The following is a 23438-nucleotide window of genomic DNA, read 5'->3' on the forward strand; positions in this document are numbered from 1 at the left end:
GCTCAATGATTTTACATAAATGTGACACATTTTCAAGCTGTAACTGGCCAAAGCTCTGTTATCAGCCTCAGTCTGTCTGTTGCAACAATGTAGCATGAAGAGATATTCTCAGACAGAAGTGCAACTTCTTTCCTGCAGTCCCAACCAATATTAGGCAGGCATCAATCTGGAAGTATGACTATGAAGATTTTCATTCATCCAGGTCATAGTATATCTAGTATAGTTGAACTGAAGAAGCTGCTCGGATGAGTAGTGAAACGTCTTCATTGATTACTCAGCAAGTCCAGTTGTTTTTAGATTGACCTATACTAGATAATCTGGAAGTAGGCACTTTGGCCACAACTAATGGAAGCTTTTGCAACCATTTACTTCAGAGCGTAAAAATGTCCTGTGTAAGTTCCTATTTATAGAAACATTTACTCCTCCAAACGTGCGTATGGACTTATTCCAAAAGCTTCCACCAGTTTTGGCCAAAGTGCCTACTTCCGGATTGATGCCTGCCTGTTATTGAATTTTTTTGACTATCCTTATGGAAACTAAATGTGAGTTCAATATTTTTAACAAGGGGAGAATATTCGTTATTACATGCAATTACTAAAACCACTATCTTGTAAGTAGGCACGTTGGCCAAATCTGGTGGAAGCTTTTGGATTAAGTCCATACGTACATTTGGAGGAGTAAATGGTTCTTTAAAGATGAACTTACACAAAATAGTTTTCTTCTTCCCTTTTCCAACACATGGTGTAAATTGAGAAATCTGAACATACTACACCATATCCTTGTTTTGTTGTTTGTTTTCTCTGTTGCCATAGGCGCTGATCCGCTTTTTTACCTATGATCTTTAGCAAACTGTAGACAGTCAGCAATATTTTTGAGGGAGAGCAGAGACTTTCTCTTTGCTAACCTGCCATACATGCCATTGATGTTCAGTGTTCTCCTGATGGTGGACTCATGAACATAAACATTCGCCAATGTGAGAAAGGCCTTCAGTTGCTTAGTAGTTACTCTACCTACCCTACGCCTTGCAGTAATCTTTGATGATCGACCACTTCTGGGTAGGGTAACAACGGTCTTGAATTTCCTCCATTTGTTCTGAGTGTTGATTGCTGGAGTCCAAACTCTTTCAAGATAGTTTTTTAGCATTTATGAACAGCAAAAACTCTCTTTCTGCTTCCATTTGCAGATGTGCAGTTGAAGCCAATTGCTTACTTAGCCCAATTGCGCATGCTCCAGCAGGCCTCATGTCCGCAAAGAGACCATAAGACAATACAAAGAGCTGGAAGATGGCGAGGGTCAGATTTTTTTAAAGGTTTTTTTTTTTTAACGAATGCACATCGCAGGGAGGAAGAGGTGGGAGGGGCAATGCCAGAAAGTTTAGGGGGGACTTTTGGTGGGGGGGTATTTCTCCTTTAGAGTCTCTAACTCACACCTGATGGACTGGCATCCCATTGATTGAAAACATGAGCCTCTGATTTCACCTTCAAATTATATGATAATCTATATGATAATCTTCCTTTTGCCACATGCATATATATTATATAAATCAGATAATGTTTAGGTCACATTCAAAGGGTTCACAAACTTTCCAACACCACTGTATTCTTACAACCAATGCTTAGTGATGTCATCAGTTGTAATCGGTGCTTAGTTATGTCACCTGACTCACTGACTTGTGTAATAAATAATTTGCCCCCTGTTGTAAAAATATGAGGATATTAGAAGTCATGTATATTATTATTTATTATACCTTTTAACCAACATGCTACAATTATCCATGGTAACAAACATCCTGTAGACCTGTCATAATTCCAATATAAACAGTGATCAGGTGTGTCAGCCCCAGTCATATCAGTGCAACAAACCAATCTACTCAACTGGTCAGGCTCCCTTTGTAAGTCTGTGGCATCACTGGGGGGTAAGGAAGCTAAGCAAAGTGCTCCAGAGAGACACCCACCCCCTGAGACTCAAATAATGTGACCAATTCATGAAGCCAGGTTTTAGATTGACCTATACTAGATATTATTATTATTATTATTAACATGTATTTATATAGCGCCAACATATTGCGACCTGAATAAATGATAAACATCATAGTCAATGATATCTTATAAGTACCTGCACTGTTGGGGCAGATTTTATATTTATTATAGTAACTTACGAGACTTGCCCCTTGGACTATGTGAGAGAGCAGAGATTGGTTTAGCAGCCACACATGATACAGGAAAGCTGAGCAGGGATTGATCTGAACTCCCTGCAATCTTAAGAGACAAATGAGCTGGGGGGGCAATTTGACACCTCCCATGTGTAACGTGGAAGCAACAGGGATGTTGTGAACAGAAGTTTGAATGTGACAAACGTGAGTTTTTTCAACTGCGCTGCTGTGTGTGTGAGCGACACCCACCCAATTAACGGATATCCATTGTCTTCTCCAATTAACTCTATGCCTGGGAGAACGGTGCTGCTACTTTAGTTCCACTTTAATCTTGCAATGGTTATTAGGGAGGTTGGGGGATTAGAATGGAGACAGTATCCCGGGGTAACGCTGAGCCCTAAATCTCTCTTTTATGTGCAGTCTTATCTGGGATTGGTGCCGTTGCTCATTAGCACTCTGCACACATTGACATATGGCTGGAAACAAGCCTTCGATGGCAATTTCTACAAGTTTTACCTTCCCTCCCACCCTCGTGGTGCCCTGTGCCATTATCCTGGCCAGAGTTGCCCTCCTCCTGGCCTGCATCCCCCAAACACTAATGAGGCTCTGCAGGGGCTGGGTGAGGAGGAGTTCAGTCCAGATCATGATGCCAAATTACAGGGAAGAATGTTCCAACAATGTCTAAGGTGGCCATTACCACGGGGCTGGAAGATACTTTCACTCTCAAAGACTTAATCTAAGCAATGATGATGTTAAGTGTTGGCCTTATATACAGTATGTATATATAATACACAAAAGCCATGAATATCTTGTAAATGATATCCTTATAAACGGTGAGTTCTGATGTCATCAGTTATAAACAGTGAGTTCTGATGTCATTTCTGTCACATGACTTACTGAAACTTATGTATTATAATAAATAAAGTACCCCCAGTTGCAAAATATGAGGATATTAGAAGTTACCTCGGAGTTCCATGACCTGTATGAAAACACTCGGCCTTCAGCCTCGTACTTTTATATGGTCATGAAACTCCTCGGTAACTTATAATATCCTTATATTTTACAATAGGGTGTACTTTATTCACTATATATATATATATATATATATATATATATCTCAAGGAACAGGCCCCCAACACATGAACCTATGTGGGATGCCTCTAGTCCTTTAACAGGGTTCTACTCTTGCTGGAATAATTCTACTGGGTCCCATGCCAAAATAATGGGCATCTCACAAGGGGCAAAAAGAATCCTGACCCCAAAGTGCAATGGCACCAATTCCTGGTTCAGCCTGGTACAATATGAGTATTCATAGCCAGGTAACTGCCAGGAAAACCACTGTTGGGGTTCTGATCACGCAATCTGGCAAATTACACAAACTGTTGCAGCTACACCTTATACACTTAAAGCCCTGTGCCTCACTATGCCTGTTACGCTTACCTGTGCCTTGCTACACCTGTTTTAACCACACCTGTGCCTTGCTATATCCTGGCTTGTTATATCCTAGTGCTTGCACTAAATCACATGAACCTGTTGTTCGCTATATTGCTTTCTCACCCCTGTATTTTTGTTTTAATTTTGGCATCCCCCACATACTTACCTCTATTTAAATGTAGGAGACGTGAGCTCAAAGTCCCTTCCCCCATGTGTTGTCTTCCAGATAAGGAGGAGTTCATACAATAGTTAAAACTGGGTTCGGGTTTGCACCTGAGAACCAAGGACAAGTGACTGAGAGAAATGACAGTGCTTTTGGTTTTTCTGTTCTGCAATGATATTTGATTATTTCTTGCAATAGAACAATCCTGAAAAAGCAAATTATTGTTACAGGAAAGGAGAAACTTTCAATATATAACTAATTATATAAGTGTACAAGAAGGGTTTGCACTTATCAGTATTAGCACAGCCAACATCAACAGCATTTAGTACATATATTGCTGGTGTCAGATCTGGTCCCAGAATAATACATTAGTAAACTGTTTTATTTAATAAGATAACATTGATATTAACTTAAAATTCATGATAGTTGCCCTTTTAATTACAAGTCATTGGTGTCATGATGAACACATATTCAAATTTACCTTCCAAAGGGGTCCTACTGTTCGCTTATGGATTCTAGGCATTGGGCCGAACAGTTGTTCCTGGTTTCCTGATGGCTCAGCACTTCAATACGATCTATGCACGCCTTCTATTCATCAATATTCCAATGACTAAAGGGGGGCAGATCTGACTAAATAAAAGGCAACATTCAATTAAACTCATTCTCTGTGGTTGAAAAAGTTCTAACCTTTTGTTCCAAGGGAAAGGAGTCTATCTACAGCAGGAAACAACAACCCCAGCATCCCTTTACAGCCAAAGATTTGGGGGAGTTTGGCAGTTATAGTTTAGCAATATCTAATGATTCAATCTAATTGCCGTTTAATCTATAAAGACTACCCATTTACTTGCTGGAATATATTGCAGAGATGATTTAATAGATTTCTATTTCCTGGATATAGAAAGCTGGAGGAAGCTGCTTTATTGGCTCACCCATAAAGATATTCTGGGCCAACAGTACCTGTCCCAATCCACCCCAACTTTATTCTCTAGGCCCACTCCCACACAGTGAATTAGGGAATGAGGATTCCAGGCTGATCCCAACAGCCAGGAAATGTATTAAAGGAAAAGTTTCCAATACAAATATAAAATGTAGCATGTGTAAGCCAACCATGCTTGACTTGTATTACTCAGCAACTCTGGCACTATGAAAGAGGTACCCCTGGCTGATGGAGGCACTGTAGGATTTGGGCACTTGTCACCACTTGGAGACTGGATTTGCCTTGTAGAGCTGATAGTCCTTGTGGCAGAAGAAAGCCAGCTCTGTCTCATGGGCTGTGGATGGGGAAAAATCAGAGAGTCAGGGGTACAAAAAAGGCAGTTACCCAAATGCCAGACTCCAGGGGGTGCTAAATGGCAATAAAGGCTGATAGTGGGGTAACAATACTGATACTGTCAGTGCCAATCTCTACCCCCTTTCCAGTCAAAGAATGGTAAAACAGTAGGGTACCGGGCAATAAGGAAGGGTTGGGGGGTAGAGGTGGCAGGTAACAGCAGTGTTACCCCAGAGTACAATACAGGCTCATAAAGCAGCATCCCCCACCCAGAAGGATCACTTCTAAGTCTCTGTAGCTGCAGAACTTGCTGATGATTAATTCATGGTGCGGAGAGAATATGCAAAGTCAGACACAAATTGGTCCCTTCAAACAGCGCTAATTATCCACCTGGGAGGCAGTGGGCTAAGCCCCGTACTGCAGGTTCTGAGCATTCGCCCCAGCAGGTCAGCGCCTCTCTTACACCTATGCCAGCAGCCTGATTAATTCTGGGCAGCGCTGCACATAAGGACACTGGGCAGAGGAACGGCTGGGTCCCTTAACCCTCTCACCGCCAGGCATGCAGAGAATAATGAGAGCTGGGGCCACATCAGGACATGGTCGGGTATGGATTTATCAGTGCTGCTGGGAACCTGTTTGAGGGGGGGGGAGTATCTTGCCACCATCAATGTCAGGTCACAGCAATTCCAAATGCTAACTACATTTTTCAGAATTTTTATGGATCATTTGCTCTAGATATTTTGCAAGTCATGGTTAGTTTTAGGGCATTTGCCCTGGGAAACAAACTTCACAGGGACCCTCTGGGAAGAATAAAAAGCATTAAGGACAACCTATACTATATAACAGTATATATGTACTGTATCATAGACCACAATAATTTCAATTAAGTGCCCCCCCCCACAGCAATTCCCATCAGCCCCTGACAGCTGAAGTAACATTGTTGTATTTCCACAACAGACCCCTGGAGCTTCAGGTTTAATATTGCTGATTTATGTGATTTTTTTCCCTCCCTCAGATATGGGCCCCAGTCTCCTCTGCACTCTTTTATGTGTGTTATTACAGCTCAATACCGTATATGCATGAGAACATGCACATGCCTACACATTGAAATCAGGATACCTGATAAACTTCAGACTGAGCTACGGGCCCTAATGTATCTGGGACACAGACCTACAGCTCAGAGGCTCCAGATCCCATTATACTTCTCCCAAAGAGAGACAGTGCCACCCAGTGGCATCTTACACCTCATTAGAGAAGATGGGGCTATACTGCACACATTACCCACAACAATCAATCAGCAATTAGTTTTGAGCCGTCAGCTACAAGCTATTGGTAGCTATGTGTAAAGTTGTGGCGGGGTTATACCCTGAAGAGTTGGGGAAGAAGCATTTCAATTTCTCTCTGTAGTCACTGACTGCTGGTGAGTAACATGTTCAGAATTGGCACAGTTAAGTTTAATCCCAAACTTTCTAACTCAGCATCGGGAGCTAAGTGGGTTACAAAGTAACCGCTACCTCTAATTTGTACAGTTGGTTTCCTGTTACATTACAGTTATTGGCCTCCACTGCCATGTTATAAAGATGGGACCCCTTCTTAGGCTCCCACAGCCCCACTCATTTCAAAACACAATAACTGGAGGGCTTCCCCATCATAAATGAGAAGCTCTGAAATACAGGGAGTTGTCTATTATCCCAGACCGCCATTACCAGTCTCTGACCATTTTCTCTGTAATTAGATGCTCCCCATTTGTTTGCATTGCCTTCTCAGCTCACCCATTTCATTTCTGTTTCCTACTTTATCTCCTCCCCCTTAAAGGAACAGTAACAGCAAAAAATGAAAGTGTTTTAAATGAATGGCAATTTAATGTACTGCAGCCTTGCACTGCCAAACCTGCTGTATTTAGCTTCAGCTACTGCCTACTTTATAGTTTTTATAAACAAGCTGCTGTGTAGCTATGGGGGCAGCCATTGAAGCAAAGAATACACATTAAACAAAAGATAAGTTCTGAAGATGCATATTTTATACTAATGAGCTTATCTGTGATCTGATGTGATTCCTGTGCCTTTTTTCCCTTTTTACAGCTTCAATGGCTGCCCCATGGCTACACAATGGCTTGTTAATTATATAAACTATAGTAGTCTTTCTAAAGTAAACACACCAGTTGTACCAGTGCAGGGCAACAGTACATTATATTTTCATTACTTTAAAACACTTATTTTTTTTGGTGTTCCTTTTATGCTATATTAGCTCCTCCCCATTTATCTGTACTTACTACTTGAGCTCCACCCCACCCTTACTCCGACTTCAACGCCTCCTCATTTAGTTGTACTTTCTACTTCAGCTCCCCCATATAATTATACTTTCACCTCAGCTCCTCCCAATCTCTGGTTAATTAATTACAGCCTAATTATTTCAGAATATTTAATAAGAAGGAATACTACCCCTTTATGTATTGGGGGTGGGAGGATATTACCCCTTATGTGTATGGGGAGGGCAGTAAAGTAAAGTAAAAAAAAATGTAGTAACTATGGGACTAAAAAAATCTTAGGGCTGATATGCCCCATTTGGTCCTGGAAGAAAGTGAAACTAACCCACACCAGCCTCTCTCAGAGTGTGCTCTGGTACCAGGATCAGTCTCTCATCATCCTCCAGTCCCACCACTAATTCATTGGTCTGTGGGAGAGCAAGTACAAGTATAAGCTGTATCAACAATGACACTGATTCAATCACACATAAATATCAAGATTAATAGTAAGGGGGTGGCCAAATGCCCCTCCTGCTCCCATTGTACCTGATGTGTTTCCTGCACTGATATTTGTACAAATTTGTAAGGATAACAGGTGGCCTAGAGGTGAAGCAGTGATGCCCTATGTATGTTCTGTTTGCGAATAGCTCCTGGGTGTGCTTTCTGTTCTGACTCTCATGTTTAAACCCCCCCTTCCGGTGCTAAGCAAGACACATACCTTGGCCCCATGTGGCTGGTGGATAACCTTCAAGGTATCTATCTGCACCAACATAGAAAGATCTGTAGTCAGGGAACAGGAACTGTGGGTCGTGAATCGAGCACCATTGGGTGAGGTATAGGGGGTTAGATGTACCATGTGATGCATCAGGACATAGGAGAAACAATTAATAAAATGGGGTGGGTGCAGGTCTGGACTGAGCATTAAAATAGGCCCTGGCATTTCAGGTACACAGAGGCCCAATCAGCCCACAAAGAGGCCCAAACTGCCCCCACCAGCCCACTAAATACTGACTTTCTATGGGACCTTATAGCACCCACAGATTGCCAGTCCGGGCCTGGGTGGGTGACCCTGCTGCCCAATGTGTTTTCTCTGGTATTTTCAGGCAATATGTAACTGGTGCCCATTAGTGGCTCATGGCTTGATGGTTACAAGGCACAATGCATTTAGGCAGAAGGGTGGGTACTCGTACAAGTGCTTTTTATATGGCTGTGGCAGAGAGGACCTTTGGGGAATATCTGAAAAGAAAAGGATGGCACCTTAGTGCTCCAATTTAGATGTTCTGTAGCTCTAGCAGGAGTGACGAAAGGACTGCAGATTATGGGGTTTAACCCAGGGGTTCCCAGCCTTTTTACCCGTGAGCTATATTCAAAAGTCAAAAGAGTTGGGGAGCAACACTAGCATGAAAAAAGTCCCTGGAATGCCAAATAAGGGCTGAGTCTGGTAGCCCTTATGTGGACTGACAGGAGGATCTTCTCTGCAGTACACCTATTTTTATGCAACCGAAACTTGCCTCCAAGCTAGGAATTAAAAAATAAGCATCTGCTATGAGATGATGGAGAGCAACATCCAAGGGGTTGGTGAGCAACATGTTGCTTGTGAGCCACTGGGGATCACTGGGTTTAACCCATCCCATCCTTACCGTTACCCCCCCCCCCCATGTGAGATAGATTCAGCACCTCTAGGTTGTGCATTTATGTTCACAGGGGCTCTTTGGTTGGGCTACAGTCACACCTGAGTACCAGAGAAATTGCCCAGTATTAGTAAATTGGCCCAACCACTTTTCCACCCATTAAGCAGGATCCACAAAAGGAAAACAATGAATGGTACTGACCAAACAGTAACAATGGAGGCGCTATTACTTACTGCAGTCTGGGAATAAAATAGCAACCTCTGACCAAACAGTTCACTGGAGTCACTACAAACAGTACTTTGAAATGGTTTAGTTCCCCTTTAATTGTAGAAGAAATATCTCTGAGTCTTAAGTCTGTGTCTGATTCACTCTCCTTACACTCACTCTCATTTACCCTAATTTTCACACTGTATCTGCAGAGTGTTTTGATGGCAGTTCCTGCACTTAACTTAGTAGGTCCCACACAACACCTGCATATAAGGGGGGGCTGTATTAGTGGGAATTGCCCCTGGAGTTACCCGTTTATATCACCAGTGGGGCACCTGCCAGGCTGCCATACTTTGCCCATAAAGCTAAGGCTCGGCTCTGCAAGGTTAGCGATAACTGCATCCAACCCAGCAGTAGAATAGGCATTGGGATAGTCCATTATTTGAAGGGGGGCTGACCACAAGATGTAAGCCTTTTATAAAATTATTGCAGGTTCTTAATGGTAATTTTAAGAAATGTTTCATATAAAAAAAATACCAAAAATATGTATACATTTGGTAAGGGAATATCCTTTATTATGAAGTACAAATCCAGGGAGGGGCAAATGCCCCCCCCCCTTGCCCCCATATGTGGACACCCATAGCCACATACCATCACTTATCTGCATTATGAACTCCTGCACCGTCTGATCCAGGTTCACTCCATGATAAACCATCGGGTGGAAGTTCCGATGCTCAACCAAACGCACAGTGACTGCAATCAGACACAGAGTCAGTAACCACCCCCAGCACACAAATACTCAATTACAAACCTTACACAGGCTTAAGGAGCTGGCCAATCTATCTACTCACAAGCATCTGCACCATAACCCACCCCTCAAGGGCATACTATACCTCACCCCCATCTCAGCAAACATGGAGCTAACTGTGGCATTTTTCCAGGCATCGCTGTGCCCACTGCCGTGTGCCCTGACATTCGTACTCACTGTGATACTCAAATTCCAAATAGGCGCATGCGCAGCAATTCGAGGAAGAATGCTGGGGAGGGAGGTGAAGCGCACAGATACAGCATAACAGTTGTTGCTATAGATACAGTATAACCCTGTTTCCACTAATGATACAATGTAACGGAATTATTATGTAACGGTGTAAGGAGGTGCTGGTGCCGATCTGTGGTCAGTGAGGTATTTAATGTCCAACAGAGATACAAAAGGCATTACTCGCACACTAATTCATTGGCTTCGGCACTCTAAGGTTAAAGGAGACATATTGCATTATACTCATATTTTAGCAGTATATCTACCTTTCTCTCAACTATAATAGTTTTCAAAATGTTTTACCTGCTAAAAGTGCCATCATCAGGCCCGGATTTGTGGAAAGCCCACCAAAGCCCGGGCCTAGGGATTTTAGGGGACGGCATGCTGCCCACCACATCAGAAACACTGGGGATGCACAGGAGATACAATAGTTTTTTAAATTCCCCATGTGCCAATCCCCATTGCTTCAGTCCTTAACTGGATGCCCGCTGTCTAATAAATCTGAAAGGAGCCGCGAGGAGTCTTGGACCGGAACTCAAGGAAAAGGGAGGAAACAGAGTAGTTTCGGACCTTTTTTATGGAAAAGATACTAAAATAAACCTGATTCCTTCTATTTTACATTAAGGAACATCTATTAATGCACTGTGAAAAAGTATATAAGTATATGACCCCCTTTAATGTCACACCAGGTTGTTTCTCTGCACCGGGAAGAAAAAAATCTATCTGCATCCATCTGCTCTGTGTGTAAATATGCTGGTAGCGAAACATCCCATAAGCTGGCTGTTTCTTTCTACACCTAGTTCCAGCCCTGATGCTAAAGCTGGCCATAGACGCAAAGATCCGATCGTACGAATCGTGGATTCGTACGATTTTCGGACCATGTGTGGAGAGTCCCGACATTTTTCCTCCGTCGGAGATCGGTCGTTTGGTCGATCGGACAGGTTAGAAAATTTCTGTCGCCTGCCGATACTATCTCTGCGTGTATTGCCGATCGTACGATTTTCAGTGGGAGACTGTCACTAGTGTTGTCAGACATAAGTATCGTACGATTGCTGTCAGGGGCAGAACATTGGGTGATCTGTTCTTATTTGATCGGAATGGTAAAGACTTTGATCTGAATGGTTAGTGGAGGGTCGGGAGATGGGAAAGTCCGATCGTACGTTGATTCGTACGATCGGATCTTTGCGTCTATGGCCAGCTTAACTCTTGCATTTCTTTGGCAAAATTTGCCGCATGTACCTGCAGTGGACGAAATTGTTCTATAAATAAGATAGCTATACAGCAGTACTGTAAAGTGCTTACTAGGACAAGCATTTTTCTGATTGGGGTTCTTGGTTTTTCCGCACCTTCTAACCACCCATCACCACTGTTTAGAAGTCCTTTAATCTTAGACGTGCAGACAGCTCTTAAAGATTAACATGAATTTGTACCAGAAAGAAAGGAACTGCAAAGAAGAGCTAAAGGTCGCACAACCTTGTTAATAAATATAATTCGATTGCGTGTGTAACTTGGAAACCATGAAAGGAATAATTAATGGATTAAAAATGTTTTTGATGAGTGCAAATAAATTAATTCAAAATAAATTCATTGTGTCCACACTTTGATGTGTTTTCATTATTATATCTTGTGATAAACAATTAAGAGTTAATAAAGTGCAATAATGTAAAGGGTGCTAATTACGTAAGCAACTGTCCGCATTCCACTAGTCTGTAGAAGAAGGAATCACTCAATAAAACATAACATTTAATAGTTCATATAAATTCAAAAGAGGGAATTAATGAAATATAAAAACACTTAAAAATATGATGTATCCCGATCTGGTTTCACAGTTGTAAGGATTGCAGTATATCTGAGTAATGAAAATACTCAGAGCAGGCTGCACTCAGGTCTCTAATTTGCCCTCTCTCAAGTTCCCCCTGAAGCTCATTTGTGTGCCAGTGACCTGTCTCCCGAGTGCACACAAAAGCGGAGTAGAGGGAAGGCGAGGAACAGAGCTTGTACTGCAATAGGGACCCTGCTACAGACAGGCCAATGTGTGAGAGAGGGGCCACGAGAGGTTGCCTGGGTCTGGGCTGTCTCTTACTTCTGCTCTCCCTGGGACTGGCTTGGACTTACCGAGCAGTGGAGGGGCCCGCACCCCCTCAGGGCCCCCTGGCAGCTCGCGCTCCACTGTGTTCTTGGGCCGTAAATGCGGCTGTTTTCGAGCTTATTTCTGTTACCGAGAGGAGCGGGACAGACGGATGGGTGCCTTTCCCTGAGTATATAATATATAGTGAATAAAGTACCCCCTCTTGTAAAATATATGGATATTATAAGTTACCGAGGAGTTTAATGACCATATAAAAACACGAGGCCGAAGGCCGAGTGTTTTTATACAGGTCATGGAACTCCGAGGTAACTTCTAATATCCTCATATTTTACAACTGGGGGTACTTTATTTATTATAATACACAAGTTTCAGTGAGTCATGTGACAGAAATGACATCAGAACTCACCGTTTATAACTGATGACATCAGAACTCACCGTTTATAAGGCTATAATTTACAAGATATTCATGGCTTTTGTGTATTATAATACAATATCATTTTCTCATGCACAACACTCCTGCGCTGCCCCATTACATAGCACCTTTACACTATGGGTGTGCCATGCCAGGATAGTGTGCTGCCGTGTGGGCAGGTAACTCAACTTATGGGTGCCTCTTTATACTTTAATACTGTACTGTATTACTATGGACTGATAAGCTAATAGGTGTCTTATTATACTGTGCCTTTATAGGCAGGTAACTTAATATAATGTAAGGGTTCCCCAATATATTATATTTCCGTGGACTGGTAACTCAACTAATGGGTGTTTTTCTATACAGGTATGAGATTCGTTACCTGGAAACTGAAAGCTCTGAATTACAGGAAGGCCATCTCCCATACACTCCACTTACAACAAATGATTGAAATTTTAAAAAATGATTTCCTTTTCTCTCTGTAATAAGAGAGGCAGTCTGTCCATTCGTGCAAATGCCAGAGGGGACACTGTATACAGTATTTTGTTCAAGTGGCCACCCTGGCCTGATAAAGAGCAGAAGAACACGGTATGTCAAACTAGCCGATGCCACAGAGCTATACTACATCCCTCGCGCATGCACACTGCCTAGCAAAGCGTCATTCCTTGGGAGCAAAGGCGGGTGGCTCAAGCACCTCGAATGAGTCCTGCAAACTTCCCACTTATTGGTTGCATAGGAAAAGGTGGAATCGTGCAATGACTTGACTTTGCGTGGCACTGGACATGTTTAAAGATGGCCAAATGAAGGCTATTGTGTGGTATTATAATATAGCAAGCAAGATGTTGCCACTCAAAAGGAGCCACACTCCCAGGTCTTAAAGGGGTGGTTCACCTTTACGTTTATTATGTTATAGAACGAACAATTCTAAGCAGCTTTTCAATTGGTTTTCATTGTTTATTTTTTATAGTTTTATAGTTATTTGTCTTTTTCTTCTGATTCTTTGCAGCTTTCAAATGGGCGTCGCTGTCCCCTTCTAAAAAACAAATGCTCTTTAAAGCTATATATGTATTGTTTTTGCTACTTTTTATTACTGATCCTTCTATTCATTAGTCAGATCCTCTCCTATTCATATTCCAGTCTCTTATTCAAAAAAATGCATGGTTGCTAGGGTAATTTGGGCCCTAGTTACCAGTTGGTTGGCTCTGTTTTAAGTGTATATTCCCTCTAGATGTTTTTTTAAAAAAATAACCCTTACTTTAATGGAAAAAGGGTGGAAATATTTGGGTTACACCCCCCTAACTAGCGGATGTTCCTTCTGTTACTGATTTTAGTAAATTTGGAGATTTTCCCCCTAAAATTGACTTGAGAGATGCCTTAGTACTGGTTGGGAGAAACAGACTAGGATTTGCCAGTTATTCAGGACTGTCAGCAAATATTCACACATATTAATGAAGGGAACATTTGTGGATGCCTGTACCTCACCATAAGATACTTAATTTGTATTCCCAGTACTGACAGGCTCCTTAGAGATTTGCTCCTCTGCCCCCTGGTATCTGCCCCCAGCCCTGCTCTTATGTACCAACATTGTAGCTAAATACATGTTCCCTGTATCCAAGTCTGGAAATAGGGGTGGGAATCAGAGGCGCATCCTATGGGAACATTAGGGGGCAATAGCAAATGAGTGGGGGACATACAGCAGGTCCCATAGAAAAGAGATGACTTTACCCCTAGGGATTTGACAGTTGGTTTTGTCCGTTGGTTGGCTCTGCGTTGTGTATATTCCCTCTGATACTTTATTTTACCAAATAACCCTTATTTTTATGGAAAAAGAGGAAAAATATTTTGGCTACACCCCCTGACTAGTGGATCTTCCTCTTGTCACTGATTTTAGTGAATTTAGAGATTTTTCCCCTTAATGGGCTTGGGAGGTGTCTTAGTGCTGATTGGAAGACACAGACCAGGATTTGGCAGTTATACAGGGCTATCAGCAAATATTCATTTATTAATGAAGGGAACATTTGGGGACCCCTGTACCTCACTATAAGCTGCTTGATTTGTGTTCCCAGTACTGACAGGCTCCTTAGAGATTTGCCCCTCTGCCCCCTGGTATCTGCCCCCAGCCCTGCTCTTATGTACCAGCATTGTAGCTAAATACATGTTCTCTTAATGCAAGTCTGGAACTAGGGGTGGGAAGCAGAGACACATGCTATGGGGACAGTAGTGGGTGATAGTAAATGAGTGGGGGACATACAACAGGTCCCATACGAGAGAGATGACTTTACCCCTAGGGATTTGACAGTTGGTTTTGTCCGTTGGTTGGCTTTGTGTTAAGTGTATATTCCCTATAGATGTTTTTTTTTTTTTTTTAAATAACCCTTATTTTAATGGAAAAAGGTTGTAAATATTTGGGTTACACCCCCCTACCTAGCGAATGTTCCTTCTGTTACTGATTTTAGTGAATTTGGAGATTTTCCCCCTAAAATTGGCTTGAGAGATGCCTTAGTACTGATTGGGAGAAACAGACCAGGATTTGGCAAATATACAGGACTGTCAGCAAATATTCACACTTATTAATGAATGGAACATTTGGGGACCCCTGTACCTCACCATAAGCTCTTTAATTAGTGTTCCCAGTACCGACAGGCTCCTTAGAGATTTGTCCCTCTGCCCCAGCCCTGTTCTTATGTACCAACATTGTAGCTAAATACATGTTCCCTTTATCCAAGTCTGGAACTAGGGGTGGGAAGCAGAGGCACGTCCTATGGGAACAGTAGGGGGGGTGATAGCAAATAAGTGAGGGGACATACAGCAGGTCCCAAACAAGAGAGATGACTTTAGCCCTAGGGATTTGACAGTTGGATTTGTCCGTTGGTTGTCACTTTGGTGAGAGGTACATGTATGTGTACTTTCCCTCTGAGAGATTTTCTTGCCAAATAACCTTTATTTTAGGTTAAAAAGGAGTGCAACTAATAGGGTGATGCCCCAAAAGTTGTGGGTTTTGTGCCTCTCGCTGATTTGTCAATTTGGAGAATTTTCCCCTAAAATGGTCTTGGGAGGAGCCTTTAATCTTATTGCGGTTGAGCACTGGAGAGCCTAGCAATCAGATATAAAATGTAAAAAAAAAAAAAGTCCAATTGAAACAGTGTATTTGGTACATTCCTGGCTACTAAACAGTAGACGAAAATCTAACAAATCAATGAGTCTGACCTTGAGTCGTTGATTGATTTTTGGTACAAAAGTGCCATTACCCATAGCAACCAAACAATTGTATTATTCTAATTTGAACTAGACCATTTAATACTACTTGCTATGGTGTTTCTTGTACCCTTGTACCTCTATAACTGGACCGTTCTTACTAACGTGGAGTAAATTGCACCAGTGTACTATTTCCTTGCTTTAACTGTGCCAATGCTCATTTCTTATTGGCCGCTATGATCAGACTTACAGTTTTGTACAATCTGAGGCCCAGGAGTTTCTAGTGATGCAAAGCTAAAATTAAGGGTAAAATAGTCAGATCTCTCCCATACTCTGTATTTTATGGGAAATATGAAGTGTTGAATGCATTATCCGTAAAGCTGACTTGTATTAATTTTTATTCTCTCTCTTTATACAGACATCGGGCTACAGCGTGATTTTTTGCAAGTTCTGCAAGTTTGCTGCTCCTGGTCATCAGAGCATTTTTTGGCTTCTCCCTAGTTTGATATAATCCATCCTTATCAGAACTAGTTTTTGGGATAGCCAGGGTCTCCTCAGGGAGACCCCTTGGGGTACCCGGCCTTGTGCCGGTACCTTTTCTTTTTCTTCCAGAAGCAACAACAACTACGACTTCTGCGTTTTTTTGAAAGGTAACCTTGAAAAAATCTAATTGATACTTGTATTATATCTGTTAGAGCAACTCTGCCCTAAGTTCACATGAGACTTTGTATTAACCCCAGTGTTTTCCCACTCTGCACCCAATACACTATGGCACCTGTAAATGTAAATGCAAATCAATGAAGTGTAAAGAATGCTCTGCTAGGGTTAAGGAAACCAGACACAAATAGATTCACGCTACTGGCTGACGTTAAAGGGGTGGTTCACATTTAAAGGATAAGTAAACCTTAATAATAATAAGTGAATGTAAAATTGATGAGGGGGCTATTCTAATCACTTTTGTAATTTACATTCATTGTTTATTTTCTTTTTATTCCAAGATATTAAGGGAGACATGTACTGTTAATATGAATGAATGTTGTTACAACAGCGCCACCTGCTGGTCATTTTCCCACCAGTCTGACCAGCAAGTAGTCAAGGAAGTTGTCAGGAGAAAGAAAGAGGCTGATGTTCTTCTGCTTAGGAAAGATGTGAGAAAGGTTCTAATTTTATTCCTAAGCAGAAGAACATCAGCCTCTTTCTTTTGCCTTTTCTCTCTTTCAATGTGCCGTAAAATAAAGATAAGGAAATATCTTAATACTTTATTTCACCTGCTAACACTTAAACTACACAATAAAGACTGTCACATTCATATTAAAGTCTTTGAAACTATAGCTGTGCCGAATATATTGCTGATTTGTATCATTTTTCTTCCTTTAGACTGCTGAAACATCATGGACCACTCCCCAGAGTTGCTGGTAATGTATCTGTTTCTTTTGTACTTCCAAAAAAGAGAAAAAACATTCCCTCATCTAAACTGGAGTTTCTGGTGGGAGCTGCCATACCATGAAACAGGTGGCATTTACACCCATTCAAAATTACATAGTTACATAGTTAAATTGGGTTGAAAAAAGACAGAGTCCGTCAAGTTCAACTCCTCCAAATGAAAATCCAGCATCCATAGACACACCATACACTAACTATAGAGTTTAGTATCACAATAGCCTTTGATATTATATCATCCAAGCCATTCTTAAAGGCATTAACTGAATCAACATCACCTGGCAGTGCATTCCACAACCCCCTACTTTGCTTTAAATGAAAGTTCTTTTCTTCTAGTCTAAATGGGTGGCCTCTGGTATGGTGAAAATTGTATCTCTTTTCTTACAGGCGATTTTGTTGACCCGGGAGAACTTCAAGGAGGAGGAGACAGACATCGAGGGTCTCCTCTATTTTTATGGTAAATATTATATTAATCATCTATTCCTTTATTCTATGGGCTTCTCAGTAGGCTGCTAGGGTTTCAAAGGCAAAGGCTTTAGTGCTGGGTTATTATTATTATTATTATTATTAATAACATGTATTTATATAGCACCAACATATTTTGCAGTGCTGTAAAGTAAATGTGTTTATACAACTAAGTCACATTAATTACATACATAGAACATATGGAGTTACATACATCACAACCAATATCGGTACAAAAGGTAAGGAAGAATCTGTGCAAAAAAGAGCTTACAATCTAAAGAAAAGGGAATAAGACACGAGGTGTGGGAGTGGGCAAGATCAGATATAAGTGGGTGAGAGATGTAGTACTTTATGTGGTATTGCATTTGGTAGTTAAGCAGAGGGAGGGGAGGCTTCTCTAAATAAGTGTATTTTAAGAGATCTTTTGAAGGCAGAAGGGTTGGGAGAAAGTCGGACAGACCATGGAAGAAAATTTCAGAGAGAGAATTGTATGTGAATGTCCTTCCCTCCTTTAGCTCTGTGTTTCATGGAAATGTTTTTTCCCTTGCAGAACATCAGTACAGGAGAGAGTTTGGCAAGATGGATGACTTGTAAGTAAAACAGAAATCTGCTTATTTTTGGGAATTGTTAGCCATTGCCCGGGGTGTGTGCAGGAGAGATAAGGGGGCAAAATGGGATCCCTCATTGGCACTATCTCTTGGGGGTCTAAATAAAGTGCAAGATGTACCAGGGTGGTGTGCCAGAGGCCAGACACATGCACCCAATCACCCATTCTCTAATTGCAGCATCACATAGTAAATTCAAGATTCTATGGACTTTGGGCAGCGGCTTCACACCAGGGCCCTATTTATAAATATTCATCATAAGCAATTTAGAACATTTTAGCTGACTTTTCCTCCTTCAACTATCTCTAAAAAAGATTATTTTGCCGGAAAGTGTTCTTTGATTAGTGCCTTTTTATTTTCACTGTTTTTGGATCATTATAGGTTAACCAGGGCCCAGACATAGTAGAAATGCAATGCAGCAGTAGATAAAACCTTGTATTAATGCTCAATGGGAATTATTTTTCAGAGCCAACTTCCTCATCTGATACGGAGTCACCCACCAATACCTGACTAGGGCGAACCTAGTCTATTTCATCTACGTGGTCATGAATATGGTAAGGAATCCAAAATAGGGAATAAATGATACTAGGTTGTAATTATTATTATTATTATTATTATTATAGAAATGTTGTGTCCCCAGGCCTTTTGTTTCTCATGGACAGTTGCACCCCTGGTCTGATTCAGTCCATTAACTATTTGTAATTTATTTTGAATCAGTGTGGCATTAAATTGCCAGCTCTTGGCTTATACAATGTAGTCAGCTATTGCACCTCCAGACTAGAAACTAATTATAGAGGATAATATATATGTTTTATGTCCCAAACTGAGAATAAAACTAAAATGCTGTCCCCAAGTCTGTAAAAACATGGTGAAGCACTAATATTTATTGTAAATTCCTATTGTTGCCAGTATTTGGTTCTTATGCCCTTTAAACCAGGAACTGACAGTAACCCATATAATCATATATCTAATTATTATTATTATTATATATATCACTGATGTGTGGACTATAGTGATACTGCAGGTGAATGGGAACTGCACAGCAGCTCTGCTCCATATTTATGCTTCCCATCTATCCGATAATATTGCTTAATCCATTTCTCCCTCACTCACACTTTTTTATGTTACAGGAACAACTGGATAAGATTGTGACTGATTTTCAGCTGCCGGAATCACCTGTAAGTGACATTATTAGTATTAATATTAGTGACTGGGTGCCTTAGTAACAGTATTATTGACCGGATCTCTTCTAATCTCACCCACCTAAGTCCCATTTTCAGCAGCAACAAAACAAAAGCAAAAACTGTTGCAATGCAGTGTGGGTTATGCACAGAGGACCCTCATAAGAACCCTAATAACATGGGTACAATGCAGTGTTTGTATAACATTGAGTCTCTTCTCCCACAGCTCAGAGACATCAAAATAACCCAGAGGAGGTTGCCGAAGCCTTTCAAGTAAGTGTCCGGATCACTGTCTCTGTCCCTCATGCTTCCTCCAATACAGAGTATAAATGTCTTATTTACCCTTTGCTCCTCTTCTTGTGTCTTCCCCGACAGACTTTAAGATCAATATCGGAGGGCATGGAGAGCAAACTCCTCGAGAAGGAGAAGGAGCTGGAAGAAGCTGCCATGTATGTATTTAACATTTCATTTTCCCTTCCAGTTTATGATGCATATGAACAATATATATATATATAAGAAAAATGGATGTAGCCCATCAGAGCACTGTTTTCAGCATTACACGGTTTCATATTCCTTCTTCTTGGACTGCAGTTGCCAGCACAATCTCCCAGAATTACTCAGATGCATTTTACAATTAGACATCTAATTTAATCTAATCTGGATTAAACAGAAAAAGTCACTTGTACAACCAGTTGAAGTGTGGTTTTGCAATAGTATCAATTGTGAGTTAGGAACCATTTAGTTCAGGCAAATAGTGGACAGAAATAGGTTCTATATAATGATTTTAGCACAGCAGGAAAATGTATATTGGAAAACCTGCTCCTTTAATCCCATTTTCCACAAAAATTTGAGCTGGTCTGTCAGTTTACTCTTATCTACCCATATAATATACTAAACCCCCCCCCCCGTCAACACATCATAGACTATCATGGAATATATTATTACTTCAGTAATGATATTTGTAGTCTCAACACTTTGGAAACAAATTACATTTACTGATTGTTCTCCATTATACCCCCTTTAGGACCAGTCAACAGGAGAAAGTGGAGGAAGATCACCTGCAGGAAGAGGAGAACCATCGGGAGGAGCAAGAAGAGGTGGAACACCATATAGAGGAACAAGAGGAGCAAAAGAAGGAAAAAGACGAAGATGTTCCTGCTGAAAAGAAAGAGGATGTGGAAGTATTGGAGAAAGATGTTCCTCCTGAACAGCAAGAAGAGGGGATGGAACTGGAGGAACAAGAGGAGCAAAAGCAGGAACAAGGGGAAGATGTTCCTGCTGAAAAGCAAGAAGAGGCAGAAGAACTGGAGAAAGATGTTCCTGCTGAAAAGCAAGAAGAGGTGGAAGAATTGGAGAAAAATGATCCTTCCGAAAAGAAAGAAGAGGTGGAAGAACTGAAGAAAGATGTTCCTCTTGAACAGCAAGAAGAGGTGATAGAACTGGAGGAACAAGAGGAGCAAAAGCAGGAACAAAAACAGCAGCAGCCAATCCGGAGAAGAAGGGTTGCAATCAGGCTCCAGAGGATCTGGGTAATATATCTAATTACTGGCTTTCTATTTTCATATGCTAATGCACCATGTTGGCTCTCATGTACTTTATAGCCTTCCAGTCGTTCGGGCTGTCTACCCAAATGATTGGAGACATTTAAAGGTTGCCATAGCTGTCTTGTATATTCTCTGTCTTTTTTTCCTGTGGCCTGATCAGTCAGAGAATGTCTCCTATTGGCCAGGATATGGCTGTCGATAGGTTGTACTAGGTTACTGACTCTGAGCAGAGATCTGGCCAAGTCTCCAGATACCGCTGTTGATTCTCTAGTAGACCAATAAGGGGGAGGTTTGGTAACTCTCATAGGGCTGTTGTAGTTCTTCCTTTCTTTGGAAAAAGCTTTGCTACTAGAAACTAGACTCACACCAGCTGATCATTTTAAGAATAAAAGTCGTTAGCTTACGTGCTAATAATTATTTATCTGTAATCAATTCTTCTTTAACAATTTACAAGATATTTCTTTTCTTTGCAGCGTTCCACCAAGAAGTTCTTCAGAGGGATAAATTGTCATCGACCCACTCCTGCGCCGTGAATACCTTACACCCACACTGGAACCCACACAAGCATTCACACATACACTTACATATGCACCCTCCCTTCCACACAGACATATTAAAATCATTCAGTATTAAAAATAAACATTAGGTAAATAAATAGGATGTGCAAAATAAAAAATGTTTCTTAGTAAGTTAGCCAAAAATATAATGTATAAAGGCTGGAGTGACTGGATGTCCAACATAATAGCCAGAACACTACTTCCTGCTTTGCAGCTCTCTTGGTTTCCACTGATTGGTTACCAGCCACTAACCAATCAGTGACTTGAAGGGGGCTACATGGGCTGCAAATCAGGAAGTAGTGTTCTGGCTATTATGTTAGACATCCAGTCACTCCAGCCTTTATACGTTACATTTTTGGCTACATATATTAGAATTTTTTTTTATTGTGCATAACCTATTTGCCCAGTTTTTATTTTTACACTGAACTGCTCCTTTAAGCCATAATCCAGGGAGTAATACCGATTGCCATTTGGAGTCAGGAAGGAATTTTTCCCACTCTAGGGTTTTTGCCTTCCTCTGGATCATTAGCTGTTATGAATGCCCAAACCAAATTGACTTTAATATAAATAAATCCTGTTCCCACCAACAGGTTTGCCTATAAATATGTCTCTGTGTTTTTATTGACTCTCTATGGTGAATCTCGAGGGGAGGTACGGGGCTCCAGTGCCTCATTCTGATAAAGGTAACTGACCAATTGTGTAATTTAATACTGTAGAGGGACTGCTCAAATGGGCAGGTGCAGGGCAGAGTGGGAAAGAGGTTTTGTTAAAGATTTGTATGGTTTTATATCTGTGCAGGGGGTTGTTAGAATGGGTTCTGCTCTGGGAATTCATTGGTTAATATTTACACCATAAGGCTGATATACACATGGTTAACATCTGTGCAGGGAGTTGTTAGAATGGTTTGTGCTGTGGGAATTTATTGGTTAATATGTTTGTGATGGGCTGATATACACAGGGTTAATATCTGTGCAGGGGGGTGTTAGAATGGTTTCTCGCTGGGAATTCATTGGTTAATATGTAAGTGATGGGCTGATATACACAAGAAGCAATAGACACAGATATGAGGAGACCATACTTACTTTATTATACCATACCTCCCAATATTTAGGAAACAGAAAGAGGGACAAAAAGATTTGGCGCGCTACGCACGCTGAAATTTTTGTGAACACGCCCCTTTGTTGTGGCCAAACCCCCTAATTACCATGTTAATTTTACACATTATGAAAGTTTGAACACATTTCTGTGGTTTTTATATGTTATTACAGTTTTGCAAATGAAGGTGAATTGCCCTTTAAGCTGTGAGTCTGACTTCTTATCTTACAAAAGAATGTCAAGTATCAATTCTGGGCTGTCTGCCAAGACACAATTAAGTTAGAAACTTTGTATCTGTTTCTGGCTGTTCAGTGCAGCAGATCAAGATCCCGGGACTTATCAGTACAAATCCGTGACAGCTGGTTGAGCTGTCAAAAGCTGTCTGTCCCGCTCAAAACGGGACAGTTGGGAGGTAGTCCTGCAATGTACCCCCTACTGTAAATTATAAGGATATTAGAAGTCACTGAGGGGTTATTCTGTGACCATATAAAGGCACAAGGCTGCAGGATGAGTTATACAGGGAACTCTGAGTATCACTTATGTATTATAAGGGATAATATACCCCCTACTGTAAATGATAAGGATAGTAGAAGAGGGGTTCCATGAACATATAAAGGCACAAGGCTGCAGAATCATTAACATATTTTACTTGAATTACAGTGAGAAAGGCAGCTCTTTATGCACATCATTTTTTGCAGTTTTACCCCAATATATGAC

At 41.1% G+C, this 23438-nt stretch overlaps 2 protein-coding genes across 2 annotated transcripts; one reads left to right on the forward strand and one right to left on the reverse strand.

Annotated features, from left to right (window-relative positions):
* Positions 1-4943: 4943 nt before the first annotated feature.
* Positions 4944-17708, reverse strand: c2orf76.S (chromosome 2 open reading frame 76 S homeolog). The gene is made up of 6 exons (XM_041578089.1): positions 17660-17708; positions 9754-9900; positions 8451-8500; positions 7983-8021; positions 7611-7692; positions 4944-5020 (listed from the first exon to the last, which is right to left on the reverse strand). Exons 1-6 carry the CDS (start codon positions 17706-17708, stop codon positions 4944-4946), a joined length of 444 nt encoding a protein of 147 aa, XP_041434023.1.
* A 1115-nt stretch (positions 17709-18823) lies between these two features.
* Positions 18824-21759, forward strand: LOC108702877 (cilia- and flagella-associated protein 251). Its single transcript, XM_041578518.1, has 6 exons — positions 18824-18898; positions 19475-19522; positions 19752-19798; positions 19901-19974; positions 20550-21054; positions 21543-21759. Exons 4-6 carry the CDS (start codon positions 19925-19927, stop codon positions 21600-21602), a joined length of 615 nt encoding a protein of 204 aa, XP_041434452.1. The 5' UTR covers positions 18824-18898; positions 19475-19522; positions 19752-19798; positions 19901-19924; the 3' UTR covers positions 21603-21759.
* Positions 21760-23438: the final 1679 nt, after the last annotated feature.

The sequence above is a fragment of the Xenopus laevis genome, chromosome 9_10S (genome assembly GCF_017654675.1).
Source record: "Xenopus laevis strain J_2021 chromosome 9_10S, Xenopus_laevis_v10.1, whole genome shotgun sequence".
Classification (NCBI taxonomy): Eukaryota; Metazoa; Chordata; class Amphibia; order Anura; family Pipidae; genus Xenopus; species Xenopus laevis.

Coding starts and splice junctions, on each gene's coding strand:
- c2orf76.S (XM_041578089.1), bottom strand. CDS start 17,708: ATGTCTGTCTCCTCCTCCTTGAAGTTCTCCCGGGTCAACAAAATCGCC. Junction 9,901..17,659: donor CCGGGTCAACAAAATCGCCT/GTAAGAAAAGAG, acceptor TTTGTAATTGAG/TATTTGTGTGCTGGGGGTGG. Junction 8,022..8,450: donor CATATAAAAAGCACTTGTAC/GAGTACCCACCC, acceptor TTGGTGCAGATA/GATACCTTGAAGGTTATCCA.
- LOC108702877 (XM_041578518.1), top strand. CDS start 19,925: ATGGAGAGCAAACTCCTCGAGAAGGAGAAGGAGCTGGAAGAAGCTGCC. Junction 19,975..20,549: donor GAGCTGGAAGAAGCTGCCAT/GTATGTATTTAA, acceptor TACCCCCTTTAG/GACCAGTCAACAGGAGAAAG. Junction 21,055..21,542: donor TCAGGCTCCAGAGGATCTGG/GTAATATATCTA, acceptor TTTTCTTTGCAG/CGTTCCACCAAGAAGTTCTT.